General features: G+C 44.2%; 1 protein-coding gene across 7 annotated transcripts in view; it reads left to right on the top strand.

Annotated features, from left to right (window-relative positions):
- Asph (aspartate beta-hydroxylase) overlaps positions 1 to 25,041 on the top strand; it is a 226,473-nt gene that overhangs the window by 150,076 nt on the left and 51,356 nt on the right. For all 7 annotated transcript variants that reach the window (XM_052716096.1, XM_052716095.1, XM_052716090.1 and 4 more), the window contains 5 exons: positions 6,410 to 6,495; positions 10,809 to 10,895; positions 18,868 to 19,018; positions 20,778 to 20,914; positions 24,848 to 24,946. In XM_052716096.1, coding sequence (XP_052572056.1) covers positions 6,410 to 6,495; positions 10,809 to 10,895; positions 18,868 to 19,018; positions 20,778 to 20,914; positions 24,848 to 24,946 — 560 coding nt within the window. The remainder of the gene's footprint in view (positions 1 to 6,409; positions 6,496 to 10,808; positions 10,896 to 18,867; positions 19,019 to 20,777; positions 20,915 to 24,847; positions 24,947 to 25,041) is intronic.

Raw genomic sequence — 25,041 nt, 5'->3', positions numbered from 1 at the left:
GGCAGCTCCCTTTCTGAACAGATTGTGACTGAGTTACAGGATAAATACTGTTTCCTCTGTCTAGACTGCCACCCTTGCCTGGGTGTACTTGTTTTCCATTTTTTTCCAGGAAGGTTCCACTGTTTCATCCCAGGTATATTAATAATTATTCCTAATCTGAAAGTCAGAAATGCTGCAAGAGCTAAAATATTTTGTGCGTAGAAACAATTCCACAAGCAGAAACCCCATCTCTGACTGTATGTGATGGTTATCATTCAAAACACAAGAGAAAATTTCCTTCAGGTGTGCATGTTGTGTTTGTACTTATGTATATGCGTGTGCATGTATATGATGTATACATGCATATACATGCATATACATGTATTCACATATATATGATAAATTGGAATAGATGAATTTTATGTGTAGCTTTGACCCCAAAAACCAAGATTTACTAATGTAATTTATTTTACATGTGCAAAGATTCAAAAATGCTACATTTTTGAAATCTAAAAGACTTACTTGTACACTTAACCTGTACTCACTTTTCCTAAATTCAATTTTCATCTTAATGCCTTTCTTCCTAGTTGTGGTTTGGATAAGTGCTCCCCAAGGATCTGTGTTGAAGTCTTTGTCTCCAGCTCATGTACTACCGAGGTGGAAGGATATTAAGGTGCCATCCCCTCCTTGTCCTCTTTTGCCTTCTGGTTGCCCAGAGTGAGCAGCCCTCCCTCATTGTGCTTAGTGTCTTGATATTCTGCTTCAGCCCAGGCCTGAAATCAGCTGAGCATGGGCTAAGGCTTCGGAAAATATACGCCAAAATCAACCTTACCATTTTATAAGTTGATCGTCTGGTTTATTGTCACAGGAATGGAAAGCTAACTTTACATGAGACTCTAGCTTCTTTGTGAAATTGTCTGTTGAATTCCAAACACAACCATAATATTTAGAAGGTAACAAGATTTTGAATTTTCTCTCCTTGGTGACTAATGCAAGATAAAGTAGTCAGTGTCCACATGGGAGCCTTGTATATGTTCTCCCAACACATGGTGTCATTTCCCATGGGGAGGATTTGGCATTGGTTGACATTTCAAGGAATTTGGGCTTTGTTTTGGATGTTCTGGGATCTACAAGATTATTTTGAATAATGCAGTAGCTTGAACAAACTGTGTTTGGAAGATCCTCCGAATAATATGGCACTATAGGCATAGAAACTTAGTTTTTTGTGTGTTTTGTTGGGAAAATTGTTTTGCTTGGGTGGAGCAGATCAAATAAAATGTGAGGCTTCTGGGTATTTTGTCAGTGGCCAGCTTCTCCCTTGTACCACACTCTGAAACATCTTCCATGGCCTAAAGGGGCATAAAAGGAGTCATGATGAATTTTTATGCAGACTGAGTATCTAATGTTAGTGCCCTTCCCATGCCTGTGCTCTTCCACTGTATTTGTCTCTATACTTCAGCTACAGCATAGCAAGGGTTTGAAGCGCAGCTGTCTCCTTTTCTTTCTTTGTACTTTTGGAAAAAGATTTGTATTGACAAAGATTAAAAACCAGCAGTCTTCACTATAATGTAGACCGAGTCCTCATGAGCCATCTTAAGTTATCCAGATTCAACAAAAATTAACCATCCTTCCCAGTCCCACTGTGTCTACTTTGGAAGGCTCGGAGACTGGGCATGGTGGTGCAGGTCTATAATCGTAGCTACTTAGGCAGCTAAGGCAGGAGGATTACAACATCCAGACATGCCTGGGGTCTAGAATGAGTTCAAATCTAGCTTTTGGAAATTTAATGAAACCTTGCCTCAAAATAGTAGAAAGGGAAGTGGGAATATAGCTCAGTGGTAGAGCATGTTTCTAGCATGTGTTAGTCTTGGAGTTTAATCCCTAGAGCATGGGGAGTGGGGAATGAACTCTATTCACATTATTTAAATCAAGGAAAATCAGAGGCAAAGAGATCTTAGGAGAACCAGCCCAAGCTCTCATTTGTAAATAAGAAAACTGAAGTACAGGAGCCTAAGCAAGTTTGCCAAGTCCTGTCATGACAGAAACTGGGACTCATCATTCCTACAGCTTGCTCATTTGCCTCAGAATAAGGAAGGGGTGAACTTTTACAACTGTTGAAGCTTCTGTGTGTTTATAAACATTTAAAAATAAAAATAGCCATGATAGGATGAAACTTGGACTTCAGAATGAAAAATGGGCAGACTACTTTCTTGGCAGTGGATGCTGTGAGGTTTTGATATTTTGTCTATTTTTGTGCTGTTATGGAAATGTGGCACGAGGGTACTTCCATGTGACTCTTCAATGGGCATTTAATCTTAATGTAGACTGTTCTGGGTGTCCTAAACTGCCAATAATTTTTTTTTTCTCCTAAGTAAATCTCATATTAACTTGAGCTTCATGCCTGGTGACACAGAGGACACATTGGAAAAACCTCCAAGACCTGCAGTAAAGCCTGCAGTCAGTCAGGTTCACACAGGCTTTCCTGGAGGGAAAACCTCCAAGACCTGCAGTAAAGCCTGCAGTCAGTCAGGTTCACACAGGCTTTCCTGGAGGGAAAACCTCCAAGACCTGCAGTAAAGCCTGCAGTCAGTCAGGTTCACACAGGCTTTCCTGGAGGCCCCGCTGTCACTCTGCGGACACATGAGATGTACGTCTTCACTGAGACAATACAACAGGACCTCCAGCCACCACCGTTCCACACCCAGAACTGGTTTCATTTCTATGTCAGCGTATATACTGACATACAGCGGGATGCTGAGAAGTCCCACTAGTTGGCAATCTTTTCAATCTCGTTTTTAAGGTTTTCAGCAACAAGAAAACTAGGAGTAAATAGAGGTGAGAAGGGGAAGGAAACAAGCCAAATGAAGATCAGAGAAGTTGTTTTCACTGTCTAAAGAATGCGCTTTAAAATATTTAAAGTTTCAGCTTTATTTCTGAGGAGTGATGATTGAAAGATGAGGCTTGGCTCATAAAGAATAACAGATGTCCTAATGCTGGACCCCAGAAGTGGGCATACTCGCCCACCCTGGGTAGCGGAGTCGCTCTAGTTCCTCAGGGTGGGAGCCTCCCCCATGAGTTGATGAACTCCACTGAGGCTGCCCTCTTCTGAGACCACCCCGTGCTTGAGGAGGTCAGGTAGCTCCCTAGGCTTGCACTCTTCTGAACCGTTCTGTCTAATTTATGTTTGTCCCCCTTTCAGGCAGCCAACCTACCTCCACACACATGTTCTGGGAGGCGATGAAGGGTTGAGACTCAGACACACAGGCATATCCTTTACCAGTAACTCATATCCTCTGTCCTATGGAGAGGCAGGGGGCTAAGGGTTTTCAGGCAACTTTTCTCTTGGAAATCAACAAATAGGCATCCCATTCCTTCCATGTGGGTGAGAGAGAGGAGAGAGGTCAAGGTGACTAAGCCCTTTGCCACCTTAACAGTCTCATCAGTGAAGTTAGTTCCTTGTGTGTGGGAAGACAGAGGGTAGCAACCACGTGTGCAAAGCCTGGTGAGGTGCTCAGAGAGAGATGCTAAGAGCCAGCGTTTTCCTTGGCTGTAGCCCACCTGTCCCTCCTTTGCTCTTGTTTTACTTTCCCATTCTGACCAAGTTGCCGATGAGGGTCTCTGGTAGACAGGGTGGAATTCTCTAAAGTCAGGCCATTACGGGGTGTGAGGAGTAAGGGACTCTGTTTCTGGTCTACTGAGATCAAGCCATCTGTGTTTGTAGACAGGCAATGCAAAATAAATAAATAGCTAAATAAACAATTATTAGTTGGTGTGAAAATTAAGCTATAAAGGCCCCATGGGCTGCTGAAGACTGAACCCCAGAGACATATCATCCCAGGGTCCAGCAGAGGGGAGAAGCTGTGGAGCTCACGGAGAGGCCAGAGAACAGGGATGAAAAGTAGGGGACCCAGCAGTGTCCTGGAAGGAACCATGGCTGGGAGCAGAAGCAGATGAAGCAGGAAGAACTAGGTCTAGTGAAACAAGAAGGAGCCACACAAGGCCATGTCTGGGTCCGTGGTCTACTGCAGCCTGGGGCCGTTTGGATGTCTGTGGCCTGTGTTACCACCAAAGGCCGTATGAATATCCATGGTCTATGCTGCTACCTGAAGCCATATTGATATCCCTGGGCCATGCTGCTGCTGGGGGCCATATTGATGTGGGTGGCCTGTTCTGCCACCTGAGGCCATGTTGATGTTCATGGGCCTGTCTTTCCTGGGAAGCCATATTGATGTCCTTGGTCAGTGCTGCCCTGAAGCTGTGTTGATGTTCCTGACCTGTGCTGCTACTGAGCACTATGATGGTGTCCATGGCCTGTGCTTTGGCAGAAGGCCCTGTTGATGTCTGCAGTCTGTACTGCCACCAGAGACCCTGTTGAGATCTGTAGCATATGCTGACACTAGAAACCATGTGGATGTCCTTGGTAGCATTGATGACTGCAGACTTACAGTTGAAGATGAGAGACATAGAAGGCTGTGGTGACAACCCCTGCCACCACCACCCCACCCCCACAATTAACAGCCTAGACAGGAAGCCATTGAAAATAACCTTAAAAATTGTGATAAGGATGCTGAAGTATATAGCTCTCCAGAATTGAGGGCTTCTGGCAGGGCTGTGGGTGGGGAAGGACTCAGTTTTCTTTAAGGGGGTGGCAATTGCGAGCTTGACCATGTTCCAGTGTGTATAGGCAACAGAAATTGGACCTGTGTTCTCCTCCTCCTCCTCCTCTTATTCTTCCTCCTCCTCCTCCTCCTCCTCTTCTTCCTCCTCCTCCTGCCCCCCCCCCCCCCTTGATCTTCATCATCATTTGGGGAATGTCACAGGAGAGGGGCAGACCTGGAAAGTGAGTGTGATTGGGATGCAGGGTGTGAAATTCCCAAATAATCAATAGAAAAAATTATGTTGAAAAAAAAGAAGCAAGGTGGAAAAGAGCAGGTGGGCTGTGGGGATGTCGGCATTAACAGCGGAAGACTCAGGAAGGGCTCCTTGGCCTTGTGCTAAGTGCTTCATGCACAGAGTTGATTTAGTTCTTACCTCCCTGCCCCAATTTTAAAGCACGAGAGACTCGGGTTTAGAACCCGCAATGATATATATATATATATATGTATTTGTATGTTGTTAGCCGTGATAGAGTTGAGCCTCAGACTTTTGCCACCAACCTTTAACTGCTAAACTCTGCCCTCTGGAAGGCCTGTGTTTCCCCATGTGTTAGGTGAGAAAGCCAGAGTGCTGAGAGGGAAGGTGGCGAAGTGCCACTGTGAGGTCATGGAGAGGGGAGGCTGAGCAGACGTGGGGAGGCTGGGGTTTGGATGGATTGGTTGATCTGCTGTAAAATGACAGAGACTTTAGCATTATTACATGCTGATGGACCCCAAAAACATCAACAAGTGAGGCAGAGAAAAGATTGATTTCTCGGGCATCACATTTCTGGGATTGAGTCCTCTTCTCTATCTGGAAGCTTCTGCTTTACCCTTCAAGCCTCTGCCTTTGACCAACTGGGTTCCCAGGGAATTGGATGCACCTGAGTATTGCAGGGCACTACCCAGTGTGCACCAGCAGGCCCTGCCCTGACACCTGCAGAGTGTGATGCCCTTTGAGGAGAAGGGCTTTTGTTTGCATAGGACCCCAGACCACTTGCTAAATAAACGATAAGACTCAGCTTTGGTTTAAGACATGGTGCTACCCTGCAGGAGCCTGCAATTTGGGCTCAGTAACTTCAGGGATAAATATGCTAACAGGAGTCATATGGAGGAGAACCATCAAGGAAACATGTTCATGGTGGAGGAGAGAAGAGGCTGGGAAGAAGATGGAAGCCTCAGGGAGAAGGAATGGGCGGGGAGAGAGCTAGCAAACTAAACAGTATCGGGAGGTTGTACCAGCCACATGGCTTTGAGTGAAAGCATAGAGAAATTTTCAACTGAGAAACACAAGAGAAGCCATTTTTATGGCGAAATTGGCATAAGAAATGGTGCTAAGGATAAGGAGGGCGGCTGCAGTATTCACATTTAGCAGAAGCGTAGACTATAGGGTCGTGGTGACTTCCTGTCGTGGGTTTTGCCGTCAAGCATGAGTATGCATCGTGACATCCCGAAGCAGTGACAGCAGTAAGGAAAGCTGGCGGGTACAGGTCACCAGACGGACTGGCAACATTGAGGAGATTTTGAGTCCCAAGAGAATTAGGAAGTGAGTACACACTGTTGGAAAAGTTCACTGACTTCTTCAAAATGGCTCCTGCCTTACATTTGTACAAAGGGAATTATCTGAGCCTTGAAGTGTGGGATGGCCTGCAGGATGGTAGTGTTTTCCTGGGTCTTACCGGCTCAGTGGTTGAAAGCAAACTAGCAAAACCTAGCTTCTCAGCCTTATTTTTAATAACTGCCTTGACAAAAAGCAAATCAAATGGACAACCTCTTTCTCTCTCTCTCTCTTTCAGTTAAGAAAAAGAAGCCTAAACTTCTGAACAAATTCGATAAAACAGTTAAGGCTGAACTCGATGCTGCAGAAAAGCTCCGGAAAAGGGTAGGTTGCTGTTTTTGTCTTGAACAAAAATGTGTAATGGTTTCACCATTAAAATCTTGGGGATTTCAGGTTTGTGAAAAGTGCAGTAGCAATAGCAACAGGAACAATAATAAACATAAAAGAAATAACCCATGATCTTCCCTCACACCTCAGTACATTTCTGTGTGAACCGAGTCCCGTGGGGCATAACTGCACCCAAGGGCCACAGTGGAAGAGAATGGCCAGCAGGACCTCTGGCCTAGCATCAGCCCACTTCTGTCCAGTTCTAATTGCATGGATTCTGCAGCTACTCGGTCACTGTAGGCTTCAGTTTCCTTGTTTATAAAATAAATATCATATGTATTAGTCCTAAATCCCTCCTGCTTTTTGTAAAACTTTTTGAATTAAAAGAAATATTACCACTGCCAACTGCCATTTGACCACCAGTCAATTCTGTAGACCTCAGAACAGACACAAGACGTCTCAAATCCAACACTTGTGGCCATCAAATGATGCAGGCTTAGTGTTCTTCTTACTTGGGTAAAGCTCTTGACAACTCTGCTCTGTCATTAAGTAATTGGAATGTTCTACATTATTACTAGATGGTTCAGCTTTTGAAAACAATGAATTGACATTATATTGAAATCTTTATCTCTTTTAGCCTGGTCATAGTCATGTAATATAAGAATAATATAGTCCACAATATGTTGATTGTAGTCAGGATATTTAATTAATTATCTGCTTGCTTTTCTTAGAAATTTCCTTAGATTATATTTAAATTCGTAGTCTGTAGTGGTCCTTAGTTTTTCTGTCTTGTGCTTTTCTATGGAGCGGCCATTTGCTGCAGAGAAGTGGGCTAAAGGCATGCAAGCAGGGAGGCAGCTAAGAAAAACTGCAAGTTAGGGGTGGTAGCGGGCTCAGTTTGTGCTTCTCACCTGTCTGTTGGAAGCAGCAAAAGAAGGAGGCCTCTGTGACCAGCGTTAGACAAGACTCCACAGCTGAGGTTTGGTCAGCCCTGCTCACCAGCAGATGAAAACGGTAACTCTAGAGGATGCTGGAGATGGTGATTGTTCACTGCACCTAGGATTTTGACAGATAAAATGATTTCTGCATCTGTCTTGTTTCCCTTCATTAAGCAAAGCCGTTTATGAGTTTTGTAGTTGATGTCGTTTGCTTGGTTTTGTTTTGTGTGTGTGTCGGGGGGGGGGGGGGGGGGGCGGTTGTATTTCTTAATCCAATGTAGCAGGGACCCTTTCTTTCGTCTCATTGTGTTTCCCCCACATTCTCTGCTCTGGATCATGCATGTAAACATGGGGAGGCTGTAGGTAAAGGTGACATTTAGGCTGAAACATAAAAGAAGGACTTTAAAAAAGGAGTTTTCTGTGGTTCTAATGAGTGATAAACAGACTGAGTTACCAAGGAGCTCATAAGTCAGTGGGATTTAAAGTGCTGGCACCATCCACAGTGTGTTCTCCAGTCTTGCTCATTTGGAGAAATTATGGTGTTTTCCTTCAGGAGCACTGTGAGTCTGTAAGAGGGCAAATTAAGGAGAAGGACAGGCAGCCACATCTGCTCTCAAGATATGTTGTGACAAAACCATCAACATAATTAAGTCTTGTTTATGATTGTCTTTATAGCTAGTATTTCCAAAGGATACAGTTCAGTATACAGGAATAGTTGAGGACAGAGCCAAGGTGCCCCAGACAGCTAGTGCAGTTTCATCCATTCCTCACATCCAAATGCTGCACTGTGCGGAAGCATGTGCTTGCTTTTTGTTATATCCAAACTTGTGTGAAATCAGATGACATTTGAATAATCTAAGTTTTAAAGCTTTAAAAGTAGACTTCTTTATTCACTGATGTGTATATAATGTGTGTATATTCACATGTGTGAGTATACACATGCTGTGCTGTACACATGGGGATCTGAGAACAATGTGCTGGCATCTCTTCTCTCCTGCTGTGTGGGTTCCCAGCATCAAATTTGGATTCTCAGGCTTGGTGACAAGTGCCTTAGCCTACTGAATCATCTTGTTGTCTCTGAATCACTGGATTTTTTAAAATAACGTGTTATTTAAAACTTCTCTTTACCCCCACAGGGGTAGATATAACCTAGATTTGATAATAATCTGATAAAATATATTTGTTTACTTTTTGGAATTACTTATTATAAAGGTATTATATTTTAATAGGATTATTACTATAGTGGCATTCTAAATGAAAGGTTTTAAGGGAGGAGATAATGTTTGCACTCTTGATTGTTGTTGTTGATGGTGGTTTGTTTGTTTGGGGTTTTTTGGTAGGAGATGGTGGTGGTAAGAAATTAAACAGAGCCACAGTAGCATGAGCACATGGAAGGTCACACCTCAGCCTCTAAATCATGCTACAGATGATGTCACCTCCAGTTCCATGCAGGCAGAATCAGAGAAACAGAAGCAGACTGGAATATGTTGTTTAGCATAATAGCTGTCTGCACTGAGCCCATAGAGACATGCTCTGCTGTTGATGCAGGTGGATAGTGAAGGGTTCTGATGATCCCACATCACTCCAGTGGATTCTGCAGTCAGAATGTCCTTTAGCACTGCCCACTGGCTTCATGCCGAAACTGTGGCCCATGTACACATCTCTCCAGAGCTGTCTATATGTAAGTAAGCTACATTGAGGGACAGCTCATTTTTAGGTAGTTACTTATAAATACCATATGCTTTTCAAATCAGAATAAGTATTGATAGCAGTATTAGTAGCTAGGAAAGATCTTGAGGGAGAGAAGCTGACTAAAACCAGACAGACTTGGTTATAGTCATCTCATGTGTGAGCACGTATGATGATTCCCTATGAAAGCCACACAGCCTGTTGCTTGAGGCGATCCAAAGGATAAGTTACCAAGGAGGAATGATGTGCTGTAAAATTTGTTATGAATCTTGTGCGCCTGTGGTTTTGGTCTGTTAGTGGTACACTAGTACAATGCCCATGAAAGGGGCTTTGGCAATAACATTTTGGATATGATAGAAGCTGAAATGGTCCACCAAAAGATGACCACATGCTAATCCCCAGAACCTGTACAAGTTTCATTACTTGGAGAAAAGGTCCTTCAAATGTGATTACGTTAAGGATTGAGACAAATTATGCTGAATTCTCTATTTGGTCCCTAAGTGGAACCACGTTTCCTTAAAAGGGGAATTTGATGCAGGAGGTGGCACACACATAGAAGAGAAGGTGTGGGGATAGGAGTGGTGGGGCCACACGTCAAGGAACACGTGAAGAAAGGGGTGGACTTCCCTCTGGAGAAAGCATGGTCTTGGCAGAATATTTATTTCAGCCAAGAAAAAGTAATTTTAACATCTACTTGCCCAGAACTTTGAGAGAACAAATTTCTCTTGTTTTAAGCCACCCGATTAATGGGGGTATAGTCCCACATCCATAGGAAACTAAGGCCCCTACTGGTAGACTGAACAATGACCCCCCTCAAAAGATAACCCTGTTTCCTGGGACCCATAAGTGTCGCCTTGGAAACCTCTTTCTAGGTGTGATTTTTATGGGCTGTCTGGAAAGTATGTGAATGTATCCTTCCTAGAAAGGTAAACGGAGATTTGGTCCAGATGGAAGACAAGACAGACAGATGTAAAAGAGGGCTGTGTGAAGACAGGAGAGCGGAGCGAGGCAGCCACAGGCCAGGAAACGCCGACAGCGTCAGGAGCCAGAGTGGCATGAACAGATTCTCCCCTGGAGCCTTTAGGTCTGTTAGTGGTACACTTAGCACTTGATTCCAATATCATGAAACCAGTTTCAGCCTTCAGTTCTCCAGCCATGAAATTTGCAGTAATTTCTTACCTCCCCCATAGGAAACTGATGGTATTTATTTTTAAAGAACCGTAGAGAAAGAGGCATGAGCTCACGCATGCCACAGAGGCAGCCATGTGTTCCACACAGTCTGGTGAGCCAAATCAACCCTGACTTCCACCGGAGACCAGTGCCCTGGCCAAGTGGCCCTGACGGTCTTCTGGTCTTCTTGTTTTTTCTTCATCCTTTCAGGCACTTCCAAGCTGTGGTGACGTCATTGCCTCCGACGGGCCTGAGGCGTCCTTCTGCCAGTGTTGTTTGTCCCCACGTGTAACTTAAATGTCTTCATTAGGAAAACATGTGGGGACTCTGGAGACTGAGGACAATGTGGTTGTCGTCAGCAAAATTCATGTTTCATCATTTTCAGCTCACTTCATTTTAAAAATTAAGATATACTCATACAGTTTTATGTTTGTTTTAACTTGACACAGCTTTGTTTTAACAAAGCTAATTATTCACTGGGGTTATATTTACGGAGTTGTTCCTCTCTAACAGGGTAAAATCGAGGAAGCAATGAATGCGTTTGAGGAACTGGTTCGCAAGTACCCTCAGAGCCCACGAGCGAGATATGGCAAAGCACAGGTACCCTGGGCCCGTCTCAGAACACTTTCCCGGCGCTCACATATTCTGTGTAATCAGATTTTTCACTCTTTCACATTTGCTTTCTAACTTCTTGGTCATTTCTCAAGTATATATATATCCACCCAGGGAAAACACACAATTTTAATTGAGGTAGCTTTCAATACTGCATCTGTCCAGTCTAGTGACATCCAGATGACTCGTCTCTGGTTTTGCAAATGGACACCTTTGCCATGGGTCCTCCATTACCCCACATCCCTTCCATTTGTATTTTCTCATGGTTTTCATTTCAGCCTCTTTGGAGCTTTTAGGCTCTGTTAGGTGGCTGGTGATAATAAGTCTGCCTTGGAGAGAACTTTTAAAACTGTGACATGGATGGCACTTTGCTTTTGGTAGTTTCTTTGACTTGACTCATTTCTTTTTTTTTTTTTTGGTTTTTCGAGACAGGGTTTCTCTGTGTAGCTTTGCGCCTTTCCTGGAACTCACTTGGTAGCCCAGGCTGGCCTCGAACTCACAGAGATCCGCCTGGCTCTGCCTCCCGAGTGCTGGGATTAAAGGCGTGCGCCACCACCGCCCGGCAACTTGACTCCTTGACTCATTTCTTACCAGCCACCTCCTTCCTCATTCTTTCTCCACCATCTCCTCTTCTGAGTTTTATCATCTCCTGTTGGCGTGGCCAGGCTCACCTCTTCATCCAGCTCCTGTCACAGGCGTGGCCACGCTCACCTCTTCATCCAGCTCCTGTCACAGGCGTAGCCATGCTCACCTCCTCATGAGCCCAGCTGTGCTGGGAAAATCTGTTTTGCATTTGTTTGATAGTCAGTCAGCTCTGGACACAAACATGGCTGCACATAGGAGTTTGCTGTATTCCCGACCTTATGATAGGAAGCTGAGGCCCCATGCTCTGCCACATGGGAAGATGGCAAATGAAGGGAGGTTTAGCATGATCTTTGGAGGCTTTCCATGAGAAAAGCAAGGTGAGGTGGAGTTCTAAGTCCAGGGTTGCCTAGTGTGAACAGCACAGGCAAGCCCGGGGCTGCAGGAATGGCTTCTAATTGCTGAGCATCTAGCCCTTAGGTGACCAAGGCAAAAGATGTCACCTCCTGTGGTGTAAGGTCAGAGAAAGGCCAGGCTCCGCACTGCATGGCTTGCGTATCAAGGCTTATCTGCTCTTTTGCCCTTTCTCAAGCTGACATTTCTGAGGTGTCAGTTGTTATAATAGGCAGACGACTTGAAACTGTTTCCCGTATAACACAAGGAACGACTGAGAGCTACTGACTCTAAAGGCAGGTAGTGAGAGCCACTGTGTGTCAGCCTCTGCTGGGATTGGAGAGAGGTCCTCAGCAACATGGACTCCCAAAGCCCATTGTGAAGGAAAGAGGCTGCATAAGACAAGGAAGTACCATGCATGGACTTGCCAGTGGCGGCTGTGAGGAGAATAAAAAGGAAGCAGGGAACAGCCACTGGACATGTGAGGGGTCACTGTGAAGGACAGTGTGGCAGAGAAAAGGCTCACCAGGGAGGTAATGTTTGAGTAAAGCCTTGGGTGGTTTTTTATAAATGAACATATTTTTGAATCTTACAAGGTATTAAAAATAAGCAATCAGATCACATTACCTCACAATGCATGCTGTAAGCAAGAGCAAAGGAGGCGTCTCGGCTGCAGGATGTGAGTGAAGCTGGCAGAACAGACTGCGCTTTCTTGGGAGGAGCCGGTAGCTGAGACGTGTCAGGGTCGTGCAGGAGCTGTCTAGGTAGAGGGAACAGACAGACACAGGCCAGGATTCGTGGCAGCTCTATTGGCAGCAGAAACCTGAACAGAAAGAGAGGCCTGCTGGGGCAGGGGGCAGACAGGGAGGCCAACAGCTCCTCACAGCTCTCGTTTTCCATGCCTAGGGAAGCCTTTGGAGGCTATTACTCATGAAGGTGACCATCTGGTGGCTTTTTGTAAAGATTGCTTTGGTTGCCAGTTGGAAAATGGATTCTGAGAGCAGAATCAGATGCACAGAACGTAGGCAGCTGTCACAATGTGGTTTGCCTGAGATGCTGGTGCCGTGGACTGTGACCTGGCCATGGACGGGGCTAAGGGATAGATTAGAAAGGACTTCAGATGGAAGGGTCAGAGAAAAAGAATTGACCAGAGACTCCTGGTTTGTTATGAATAGCTGAGGAGAAGATAATGCCAGTTACTGACCAAGCAGAACAGCAGTTGAGCTGAAATTTGCAATTGCAGTGGTTATCAGGTATTCATATGGTGCGTCAAGGAGACCGCTAGGTTTATGGAATTTGGAGCTCAAGAATAAAGCCAGAGCTGGTAGAAAAAAAAATATGTCAAGGAGTAAACTTCATGGAGGAGAAGGAGGACTGAAGTCCAGCTTCAGCAGGGTTCAGGTCCCAGAGAGGAGGTGTGGGGTTGGGGAAAGGGGTGGCTGCACACCTGAGGGTTCAGCAGCTCTCTCCCTCAGCCAGAGACTGTTCCTTTATACAGCATATTGATTACACAAGTCATCCGGCAAGCAGCAGAGCCCGGGTCCTTTTCTATTTCCTCATTAAAGTCCAGGGTGAAGCCGGGCGGTGGTGGCACACGCCTTCAATCCCAGCACTCTGGAGGCAGAACCAGGCCCATCTCTGAGTTCGAGGCCAGCCTGGTCTACAGAGTGAAATCCAAGACAGGCACCAAAACTACACAGAGAAACCCTGTCTCGAAAAAAAAAAAAAATGTCCAGGGTGAAAAAGTAAAGTTCAGGGCAGTCTTACCCAAAACAACACCGTTGGACAGTGGCTGTCAATCAGGCAGTTACAAATTTCTCACGGTCTGCAAAGTATAGGACTTTCTATTTTTTTTACAGCCTATGTCTAGGCTACCTCCTTATGTGGTTACAGTATGCTAGACAATCTGAAATTATTTTTACCTTAACCAAGTTACGTGTAGAATCATTTGATATTTTCTAAAATGCAAGCTTTACAAAATATGTCATAGTAAGCATTTAACTGGCTGATTATAGCATTTTTCAGTTCCTTAGTTTTATAGTAGGGACCTGTTCTTTTATATGCTCCCAGAAAGGAAGGCAATGGATATACTTGTGACATGTTGTATCCAGAGCTGAGCAAGACGTTTCTCAGAATCCACCCTATTGGTACCACAGTCCTTGGGGCACAAGGAAGACTCTTATGACTCTCCTTTCTGGATAAGACCTCCTATCTTCAAAGTTTTCCCTCAGGAACATGAATATATTTCCCTGCAGCTGGATAAGCAGAAAACTCCCCATTATGCAAACAACTCCTAAAAGCAAAAACAGAAGCCTCCGGCCTTTGATCAAATCTCTTGGTGAAGTTTAGCTGGAACTTCATCAAGCAGTGTCCTCTGCCTCAGGACTCGAGCCACCCCTGGTACCGTGGCCTGCACCAAAGGAGATGACCAGTCAGCCTGGGAGCCATGGGTCGAGGGCTACAGAAGTTAGTGGAGCCAGGAGAAGCAGACAGTATCCCCTTGTGTGTGACCCTCACAGCTTGAGTCATGTCTGTAGGAGGACAGCATGTCTCGCTCTTAACTGAAGGTGGAGGCCACGAGATCCAGCTGCTCAGAGTCTTTCTATCCCATTAGAAGTAATTCATTCAATTTCATTAGTTAAATTTACCTAAATCAAATTTGTAAAACAATTGATACAAATAACTTTCCCTTGTCCTTGGTACATACCAGGTATAGTGCATAGCAACTGTGTGGTTTTGGTAAACTACTTGGGTATTGTTGAGAAACTACGTTGCTATTGAGAGAGAAAGTTTATCACCAAAAGACTTAGAATGTCCAGATAAGTGATGTGTTTTGTCATTAATATCAAGTCCTTTGATTATGGAAAGCCCATTAACTGGAGTGAAAATGGTTGTGCAAATGTTAACTATGGCAAATTAATTTGTACTTTCCAAGTTTTCTCTGTATGTGATTTTAATCATGGTTACTGGAGCCTCTGGAATGTAGTGATCGCTGTATGTGCGGTTTTCTTTCACAGGAGGAATTTGAGATGTGGGCCTCAGGCAGTACTTTTTAATCTCTAAGATATTATGCTACAGATGTTATTGATATTAACACTAATGTGGCATAAAATAAAAGTTAAGCATGGCAAATTAAATTTTAATAGAGTAATTTAAAGGAAACTTTAAATTTATAGGAGTTTTAAAAATAAAAATAGACAAATTTTGTAAGAAAGACTACATTGTGGCTTTTCCAATTCTCAGTTAGCAAATTAAGCAATTTCTTTGCAATATCTCAACAGATCTTAAAGAGTCAACACCAAGTCAAATACAAACTATAGTGTCTATATTTTTAAGTATCACTCATTACATCTTACTCTTTGATCTCTGTGAAACTCAATTTTGACCAAGTTCTCTAAACAGTGAACACAAAAATCTTAAATTATTAACTGAATTCACTTCATTATCTTTCACAAATCATTAATGGCTCTGAGGTACAATGTGACACGTCCCCTAGGAAGTTTGAGTGAATTAGTCCATCCACAGAATGTGACAGAAATGTCCTGTGACAAAAGCTCATTCTCAGCCCGGCTTGTGTGATCTATAGATATAAAACTGTCAAAAAAAAAAAAACAAAAACCCTAATCATTCTACACATTTCCAATTTCTAAACAAATGCTGCTAGTTTCATTTATCAGAGTTCTTAAGAATTTTATGTTACTTTGGTATTTATACTCGTCTGAAGTGAAAGAGCCAGGGGCTTGAGAAGGGACAGACAGGCACATGGATTGTATGTCTTTCTCTTTCCAGTCTGACTCTGAAGGAGTTGATGGATTACTGAGGTTGGCATTTGCAGAGACCTCAGTTCTGTTGGGTGGCTCTGCAGACTCCAGATAGAGAGGGTTCACTAGGTGGTCTCTGTGGAATTCCCTCAGCTCAGGGACATTGCTTCTGTTCAGCCAACTATCAGTATTCATGGTCTTGGAAATTAACTCACTATAACCAAACTTGCAATAAGCTGATTAAGTAGAAAAGCTGGCTATGAATAGTCAGGGGAAGGACGTGTGACCAGGATGGATTACTGACATGGAACTTCCTGTCCTGGGAGCTCAGTCCCCTGGGTGAGCTTACTGCAGACTTGAAAAGTTAGTGGAATTGTCTGACGTGTATTTCCATCAAGCAAGGATGATCTATCACGGCTTCCATGTGAGCCCTCATTAGCCTGGGAATCTTAACCCAGTCAATGCATGCTAGCACATTGTTTTATTGATGTGCTATTTTCTGAAAAGAACATTCTCACACATGTCTTTATCGATTGATGTTGGTTCTTAAAAATAAATGACTTGCCATCTGAGGGAGGAGATATGAGGATTTTCTTACCAAGTTCTCAGACTTCACATATTAACCCAGCATACATTTTATGTTAAATAGTAATTATATTCACATATTCTGATTTAAAAGCTTATATACTACTTTCAGCATCAAACTGCTATAATTTTTCTTGAATGCTGGTCTTGAAATGAAAGTCTGTAAAATCTGATAACCTATTGAGATCCATCTTATGCACACCCCCTCCTCCCCCACTATTTTTCCTGCCTCTGGTATTTCATTCCTAGTTCTCAATCTCAAGTTATGAATCTTGGGTATTAGGAAAATAAAAGCGTCCAGAGACTCTACCCTCTTGCACAATTGTACTGATACCTTGTATCCATCCATTGACAGGTATGAACTATCCTGTCCCCTTCCCTTCTCACCTGCTAGAAGACTTCATGTGGTTTGTGTCCTCTCTTGTCATCAGATTTTCCATTTCTTCTGGGTCTTTGCATCTACTGAGAAACATGGTGTACTATCTCATCATGAAGACTTTTCCCTGGGCTCTCACCTCCCCCACATCTGTAGACACATGTTCTGGCTCCTGTTACAGCTAGCCTTTTTGAAGGAGTTACCTCTTCCTCCATCCTCCCTTGTTCTCTTGACGCAGCTCCATTCTGTGCATGTCTTCAACAAACCCATGGAAACAATGATGTCAGAGCCACTGAACATAAGAGAAGTCCATTACATTCTCTTCACTATTCTCCTCCTGTCCATCTTGGTGCCCACTTGGAGCATACTTCTTTTTCTCTTAAAACCTTCATATTCCACTTGGCCTCTGGAGCATTGCTGTGTATTGTAGAATATTATTTTAAGATGTGTTACATTTGTTGGTGCTGTGGAACATTTGCTTAGTAATGCAAAGATGTGCTGCATTATTTTATGTTGCATTTGTTTAACTCTGCAAAGCTGTGTCATTTTGCCTGTCTAAAACACCTGATAGTCTAATAAAGAACTGAATGTCCAATAGTGAGGCAGGAGAAAGGATAGGTGGGACTGGAAGTCAGATAAAACAAAAGAAGGATAAATCTGGGAGGAAAAGAAGAAAGAGCAAAAGAACAAGGAAAGGAGGATGCCAGCCACACAGCCAGCCACGGAGTAAGAGTGAAAGTAAGATATACAGAAGTAAGAAAAGGAAAAAACCCAGAGGCAAAAAGTTGATGGGATAATTTAAGAAAAGCTGGCTAGAAACAAGCCAAGCTAAGGCCGGGCATTTATAATTAAGAATGAACCTCCATGTGTAATTTATATGGGTGGTGGGCCCCCAAAGAGCTAAGAGTAAAAACAACAACAACAACAGCTGTGTTGTTGTGTTCTTCCTACATAACTGTTCTTTATCCCCTTTGCTCATCTTCCTGTGTCTCCCAACCTCTAATGATCTTGAAACATTAGATAATTTTAAGATTTAGTTTTTGGAATTCTTCTGAGTCTACACTCATGACTCTTCTAGCTTGCCAACTTTAAATACCATATCTATCCTTGACACCTCCCATGTATGTGTCCTTAATGCCAACCTCTCCCCAAAGTCCACACCCAGAAATGGACCTTCTGAGTGTTTATCTCCACTTGGTATTTGGTTTACTGTATCCAAAATTGAATTCCTGACTCCATGCTTCCCCAAGATCCACCTCTGTCCTATCTTCCCATTCTTAGGGGTTGACAGTTCAGTCAAGTAGTCACTGACACCAAACCCTGAGTTCATTCTCTCTTTACTGAAGCTGTAGCTATCTTGGCCCTGCCCTTCAAGATGAATCCGCAGTCCCGTCTCTTCCTGCCACTCATCACCACTGCATGAGGCCAGCATCAGCCTGTTCTCAATACTGTGGCTAGCACAACCCCTTGGATCCTTTCAAGGCATTAGATCATGTGAAAAACCCATATCTTTCTCCTTGCAGAACAGTTCAGAATCCTCAGTAGCTTTCCAGGCCCCGAATCACCTGATGGCTCTGTCTCCTCCCTCTCCCCTCCACTCTTCCAGCCTTTCCTTTGTTCCTGCTGTGTTAGGAAGCTACAGCCCTTGCTATTCTCCCTGCTTTTGAAATCTTTCCCCATAGCCTCACAGTCTGTCCCCTCTTTAAGACTCCTCTGATTGGCCTGAGTAAACCAGTAATTTTCCCACTCCACATCCATCATACATCAGCCCACTGTTTCTATGCACAGAACCTTGGTTTGTATTTGCCATTTTGTCCTTTCCTAAATGGAAGCAAAATGAGAAAAGAGCTCACCCTGATTTGTTCAATTAGTGCGACACATACATAGAACAGTTGTCTGGCCTCAGAGAAGAGCTGTTGAATGAATGAATGGATGAAGTGAATGAGTCACTGAGCACACAAATGGAAGTACTGACTGCAGACCAGAGTGCTGTCTGTATAATGTTCTCATACATCATGATGTCCACGCCCACCAGCCCTAGGAATTATCGCCTTGATCTTACAGCTCTCCTCACCGTAGCACCTTTTCTTCCTGTTACGGAAAAGGCCGTTACTAACCTGCTTATGCTTGTTTGTATTGTTCACTAAAGAAAAGGCCAATTTTCTCTTTAAAAAGATGTCTAACATTGACTGTCATGGATCTCTGGAGGAAAGGACAAGCATAAAGGTCATGGGACATTGATCTGTCTGGGGGTGTCCTCTAGTGTGAAGATGACTTGGCAGAGAAGAGGAGGAGCAATGAAGTTCTGCGCAGGGCCATCGAGACCTACCAGGAGGCCGCCAGCCTGCCCGACGCCCCCACAGACTTGGTGAAGCTGAGCTTGAAGCGACGCTCAGAAAGACAGCAGTTTCTAGGTAAGAAGCAGAGTGCTAACTTGGTAAGAGATGGCACATGTCCGCCTGTGTTGGCAGGAACATGGTACCTTCTCAAAGTCAGGGTGTTTAGGAAGAAGCCTAGCTTTACAATTAGCTTCTGGTAACTTGTGCATCTTAAACAGACTTTTTCTGCATTTAACCAATCCTGACGTCAGTAATTTTGTACATGTATGTGTGTGGGGGGGTATGTGTGCCTGTCTGTACACTCACATGTGCATGTGTGCATGTATCTATGAACATATCTGTGAAGTATCTGTGAACATCCAGGCCAGAGGAAAACCTAGGTGCCATCTCCCCTTATTTTCTAAGGAGGGTCTTCACTGGCCTGGGGCTCTTCATAAGCCTAGCCTTGCTGTCTTGATAGTCCCAAGGATCTGCCTGCTCCGCCTCCCAAGCACGGGGATTGCAAGCCTGCACCACCACGTGTGGCCTTTTCACTTGGATTCTGGGTCTCGCACTCAGGTCTTTGTTCTTGCAAAGCTGGCCAGCGTACCAGTGATTGAGCTTTTCTCAAACAAGCATACAAGACTGAGAGCCCCTGAGCAAGGACACCCAAGGTCCTCTGGCCTCTGTTTGCATACACACATGCTCATATAAACATATACAAAATCATTGTGGATTTTTACATTCATTTTGATTTTTTTTGAGAATTTGTTAAAATATTATTCAACTTAGAATTATGGATTTCTTTGGTTCTCTCTTAGTTTTTATACCAGTAGATTCTCTTGCCTCCCAGCCCTAGATCAAGGTCGCTTGTGAAGATGTCAGACCTCTCACAGGAGTTCTTCCATGTTTAGTGTGAAGTGAGAATGAGGCAGGGTCACATGAGGCAGGGTCACATGAGGGAGGCTCTGAGGTGACTAGTCAGAGATCCTGGAACTGCAGGGAGATGAAATTGCCTCACAGTAGAGCAGGGGACCAGGACACAGAGTGGAAGGGACAGGCAGCAGGTGTCTGCACTGTTGGCATCATTGACAGGAGAAATTCCAAGGCAGAAGGAAAGCCTGAGCCTCGGTGGACTGTGAGGTAGTTTTCCCCAAGTGCTGCTCGTCTTAGCACTTTCTCTTCGTTTGAAGTTTATGTTTCCAGTTGTGACAGAGAGCATTGACAGTGGGCCAGACTGTTTCCCTGGGAAAGCCACGAAGTCAGCAGCAGCTGAGATTTCCTGGGCTGTGTGGTGCACCTTAGCCTGTCGTCCACCAGAGGCTCCCATAGTACTGGAAGATGTCTCCTCTGCTCTTTAGATCAGTACTGAGAGACAAGTGACATCGGTTAGTTAGAGAAGGCATCCGCAGTGAAGCCCTGTTCATGTCCTTCAGTGCCCGTTTAAGTTTTCTACTGACTGTTCAACCCTAAGTTGGACTTTTCATTATCTACCCTTTACCTAAAAATTTTAAAGCTAATAAGCCAAAATTATTTCAGCAGAACAATTTTTCTAAGGAATTAGAAAACTGACATTTTTTTGAAGAAGGAATTTAAGATAAAAATATAAATGTGGATTGATTCAGGAAATAAGCCTGTCTTTACATTTTATGATTGATGTTGTATTTAGTATCTACATATAGCAATTATGTATAGCATTATAACTATGCTGCTCAGGGCTTAAGAATTCATTCATAGATGAAGTCAGGTGTAAGGTGTTTCTCAGGCTCTGTTGAGTCTGCTCTCATGGTTTGTATTCTCAGTTCAAAGGAGCACATAATATTTTTATTCCTGTTCATTGTTTTTCCAACATCAGGTCACATGAGAGGTTCCCTGCTTACCCTGCAGAGGCTAGTTCAGCTGTTTCCTGGTGATACTACATTAAAAAACGACCTTGGCGTGGGATACCTCTTGATGGGAGACAATGACAGTGCTAAGAAGGTTTATGAAGAGGTAAGCAGCAGTCTTCTGCGGCCACTGGCTATCTTGTACAGTAAGTTCAGGTGCTGATGGGAAATGACATGCACTGTGCACCACGTCATGTTCTCTTTGTCTTCAGTGAAACAGCGTGTACGTTATTATGTCTTAGATATTCTGGACTTGGTTTCCTTATTTTTCTTATATTACCCAACCCCGTCCTGGACCCAGAATATCACATCTAGCACAGGCTGGCCTGAAACTCATGGCAGTCCTCCTGCCTCAGCCTTCCAACTGCTCACATGCCCAATTTTTCTTTGTTTTTCTTTGTTGGAATGTCTCCATTGTACAGAGTGACAGGTTCCAGAAAGACTGTTCAAGTAAACATACACATTGACCACATTCACCCCTATATCTTGATTGGAACAATTTAAAAGTTATTGTAACATTTTTAAAGCTTTATTTTTATCAGTCTGTAGACAACTTTCTAAGGGTTTTCTTTGTGATAGGAACAGGAATGAAGTTGATAATGAGGTTAATAAATGAAAAAATTAAAATCTTTTCAAGTTTTGCAGTATGAGCCTCTCAGGCAAAAGTAGTAGATTATACTGTTTTCAAAAGGGCATTGATGTTCCCATCCTCTGGCCAGGATGGCTTTCAAAGGATTTCTACATTACAGTGGACATTTTAATATATGACCTGTAAGTCACAAGCAACTATAAAACCTGGAAAACTGGCTCCTTTGGGCAGTGAGGGAATTTATTTGGCACAAAGTGAACAGGATGAACTTTGAGGCGGGAGAAAGCTAGCCTCTGTAAAACAAGGGGGAACTGGGTGCTTGTTATTCTTTAACTTAGGTCTCTGGATCCTTTACAGTAAGTGCTGCTACAGTGAGCTAGCTGTGCGGCAGGAGGGGACACTGTATGGGACACTGTCAACAGCAGCAGTCCGACCTCAGTCCAGAGACAGGGTGAACAGCAGCAGTCCGACCTCAGTCCAGAGACGGGGTCCACTCACAGAGTGAACAGCAGCAGTCCCACCTCAGTCCAGAGACAGGGTCCACTCACAGAGTGAACAGCAGCAGTCCCACCTCAGTCCAGAGACAGGGTCCACTCACAGAGTGAACAGCAGCAGTCTGACCTCAGTCCGGAGATGGGGTCCACTCACAGAGTGATCAGCAGCAGTCTCACCCTAGTCCAGAGACGGGGTCCACTCACAGAGTGAACAGCAGCGGTCCCACCTCAGTCCAGAGACGGGGTCCACTCACAGAGTGGTGTTTGCCTCTGTTGCTGTTAACACTTCATTGAAAACTCGTTAAATTGTGAAGCTATGTCTTTCTGCCCTTGGTATCATCTTTATTGTTTCTGAGAGAGCAGAAATTTACCCTTGGCTTTTTATGGCATCACTAATACCTGCTCAGGTGGATTGAAAGCACTGCAAATTGCGCCATCTAGGAAAGCCCCGCACCAGGCTGTAAGATAATTCCATGTGGACATGGTGTGTGCTGACATACCCAGTGTCCACCACCCTGCAGAGTTTGGTTAATGGAAACATCGTGAGTCTCAGTGATTCAGGACCATGTGATTGTCAAAATGAACAAATCATCAGAGACACAAAAAGAGAAACACAGTGATCCTGCCTACTTGTATGTCCCTCCTTCCCACACTCTCTTCTTCTTTCTTCTCCTTGTAAAATTCCTCTATTTCCCATCTCTCTCTTCTCTTTCCTTCCAGTATCCTTCCCAGTGAAGTCCTGCCTGGGTGCCATGCACACACGAGGTCACATCGAGCTTCAGTGCATGCTGACAAGCAATCTGACTGCATTTTTCCTTGGTCACCCTCTAAAACTCTTCCCTGAGTGAACTCAGCCCTCCTACCTGACACTGGGTCTCGAAAATGTGAAGCATTTGTCTTCACCTTGAAAAATAAAATTATATTGTTTATGCATCCGAGACCACAGTCTCTCCTGGCTGAACATACTAGGGATGCACAAAGCTCCAAATATTGCCATATCACAGAACTGATTGTTTTCTTTTAAAAGAGCATTATTAATACATTGAAGTAATGTGGGGTTCTGCTTTTCTTTCTTCCTCTTACTTCTGAGTTAATGAGCTGTGGCTAATGGATACTCTTTGCTAACCAAAGGCCTGGTGTATTTATCTCTTTTCCCAAGCTCAGTTCAGAAACTGATACCAGGGTTGCATATTTTTCTTCACATTGATTTTTGAGTACTTATGAAAATCGTTGTGAGAGCCTATTTTTGTTTTTCTGGTTTTGTTTTCAGCACAGAGACCAGCTTTCCAGAGGTTCGGTGGAGACTGCTCCCATCTGTAGTTTTTGGAGGCCCCTCCCACATCTCCTTCCAGGGCAGTGACACTGCTGCCAGCTTAGGATCCCAACCCAGCATCCCCAGCATCATTCCAGGCTCTTTGCTGCCCCCCACACCCCGTGCAGATCCATCACTCGGCAAGCCCACATTTCCTAAGTGCACACACACACCAGCTCAGGACCTGAGCTTAGTGAAGCAACACAGAGCGAGTCTTCATGGAGTTTCCAGTCTGGGGCCAGCTCCCCACTTGTTCCTGTGGTCTTCAGCTTCCCAGTGCGTTCACCCAGGCACTGGTCACCTTTGCTTGAAGTGGACCCGATTCTTCTGCAGGCTTGCTGTCTTTCGACCTTCATCTATCCCACCTGACCATAGCTCTCAGCTCCAACTCGGCTGTGCTTCTCACAGCAGTGTTCTTTAAATGGGGAGGCACATCCAGCAGAGGCAAGTCCAAGCCCCTCCCTCTGCCTCAAGGCTGCACGAGGTGTCCCATCAAAGGTAGTGGGTGCCAAAAAGCCCGCTCATGCACCAGAGATGGATTCTGATCCTACCGCCGGGGGCCCCCCAAGCAGATGAAGCTACACACTGTCTTGCCATGCAGAGGGCCTAGTCCAGAAATTGGATTTTTTTTTCACCAATTTTATATTCAGTACTTAAAATCATTGCACTCCCAAGAATTTATCTTCATTCATAATTTTTAAGCTTGTTAACTTCAAAATAATGTCCCACTTCCAAAAGGTTGCACAAGTAGAACACAGGTCCTCAGCCGTTCTGGGCGCAGCCTATGCACAGAATTAAAGAATTAGGCTCTGGCGCTCCCTATGCAAACTCACAGGCTCCCAGCATTGAAGACTGTCTCCAGTGTTGCTGTTCAGACCCACAGGCTCAGTGTGCTCACATCTGCTGGTATGCCAAGCCAGTTCCTCGGGTAACTTTCACTCTCACACCTGTGAGAAATCCAGGCAGCTGTTTGGTTACAGCTGTCAAAGCTTCCTCATCATTCAGTATGGTTATGCTTTCGGTGCAGGACAGCCTCAGGAGCAGTGCTGTGCCTCTGTGGTGATACGGGATCATACCACAGCAGGTGCCATTTCCACGGTCAAGGCAATGCCCGTGTAATGCCACTCTAGTTGCCTTTATGATCACCATGCATCTGCAGCAGCTCACTCAAGATTCTTTTCATGTCACCCTCTGCCACTAGCTTCGGGGACCACTGATGGAGGTTTTCATGAATGAATGGGTCCTAATATGTGGAGGCATGTATATAAAGCAATGTGTAATAACCCTCTGGAGTTCTCTTTAGGCACTAAAGTCCAGAGTGATTTCCTCTCATCACTGAAAACCTTTGAAGTCATATCAGTTGGCAGGCATTCTTCTGATTGCGGTGTTAAAGCCATGCTCTAGCAGTTACTGCCTTCTCATTCACAACTTTATTCAGTGAGTAAGTGTGCAAAGCATCTTGAGTTGAGAGGCAATGAATGTGTTTTGTTTAATGATGGCGGTGAGACAAAACGCAACCGCCGTGTTTGAAGCTGTAACATCATAATCCATCCGAAGTACAGAAAAACTAATTAGAATTTGTTTTGACACTCACTTGTACAGTTTCTTCTCTGTCACAATAGTGCTTTGTTTTCTTTGAATTAGGTTCTGAATGTGACACCCAATGATGGCTTTGCTAAAGTGCACTACGGCTTCATCCTGAAGGCACAGAACAAGATAGCTGAGAGTATTCCCTACCTCAAGGTATCTGCCATGGTCGTCTTCATCTGCTCACTTCCTGGAATACTTGAACCCCCTTTGGTTATGGTTCCACATGTGGCTTCTAATTGCTTGGCATG

The sequence above is a fragment of the Peromyscus californicus genome, unplaced genomic scaffold (genome assembly GCF_007827085.1).
Source record: "Peromyscus californicus insignis strain IS unplaced genomic scaffold, ASM782708v3 Scaffold_5__1_contigs__length_169319896, whole genome shotgun sequence".
Taxonomy (NCBI): Eukaryota; Metazoa; Chordata; class Mammalia; order Rodentia; family Cricetidae; genus Peromyscus; species Peromyscus californicus.
Note: the sequence above shows the minus strand (reverse complement) of the source record. Positions and strands in the feature narration are given on the sequence as shown.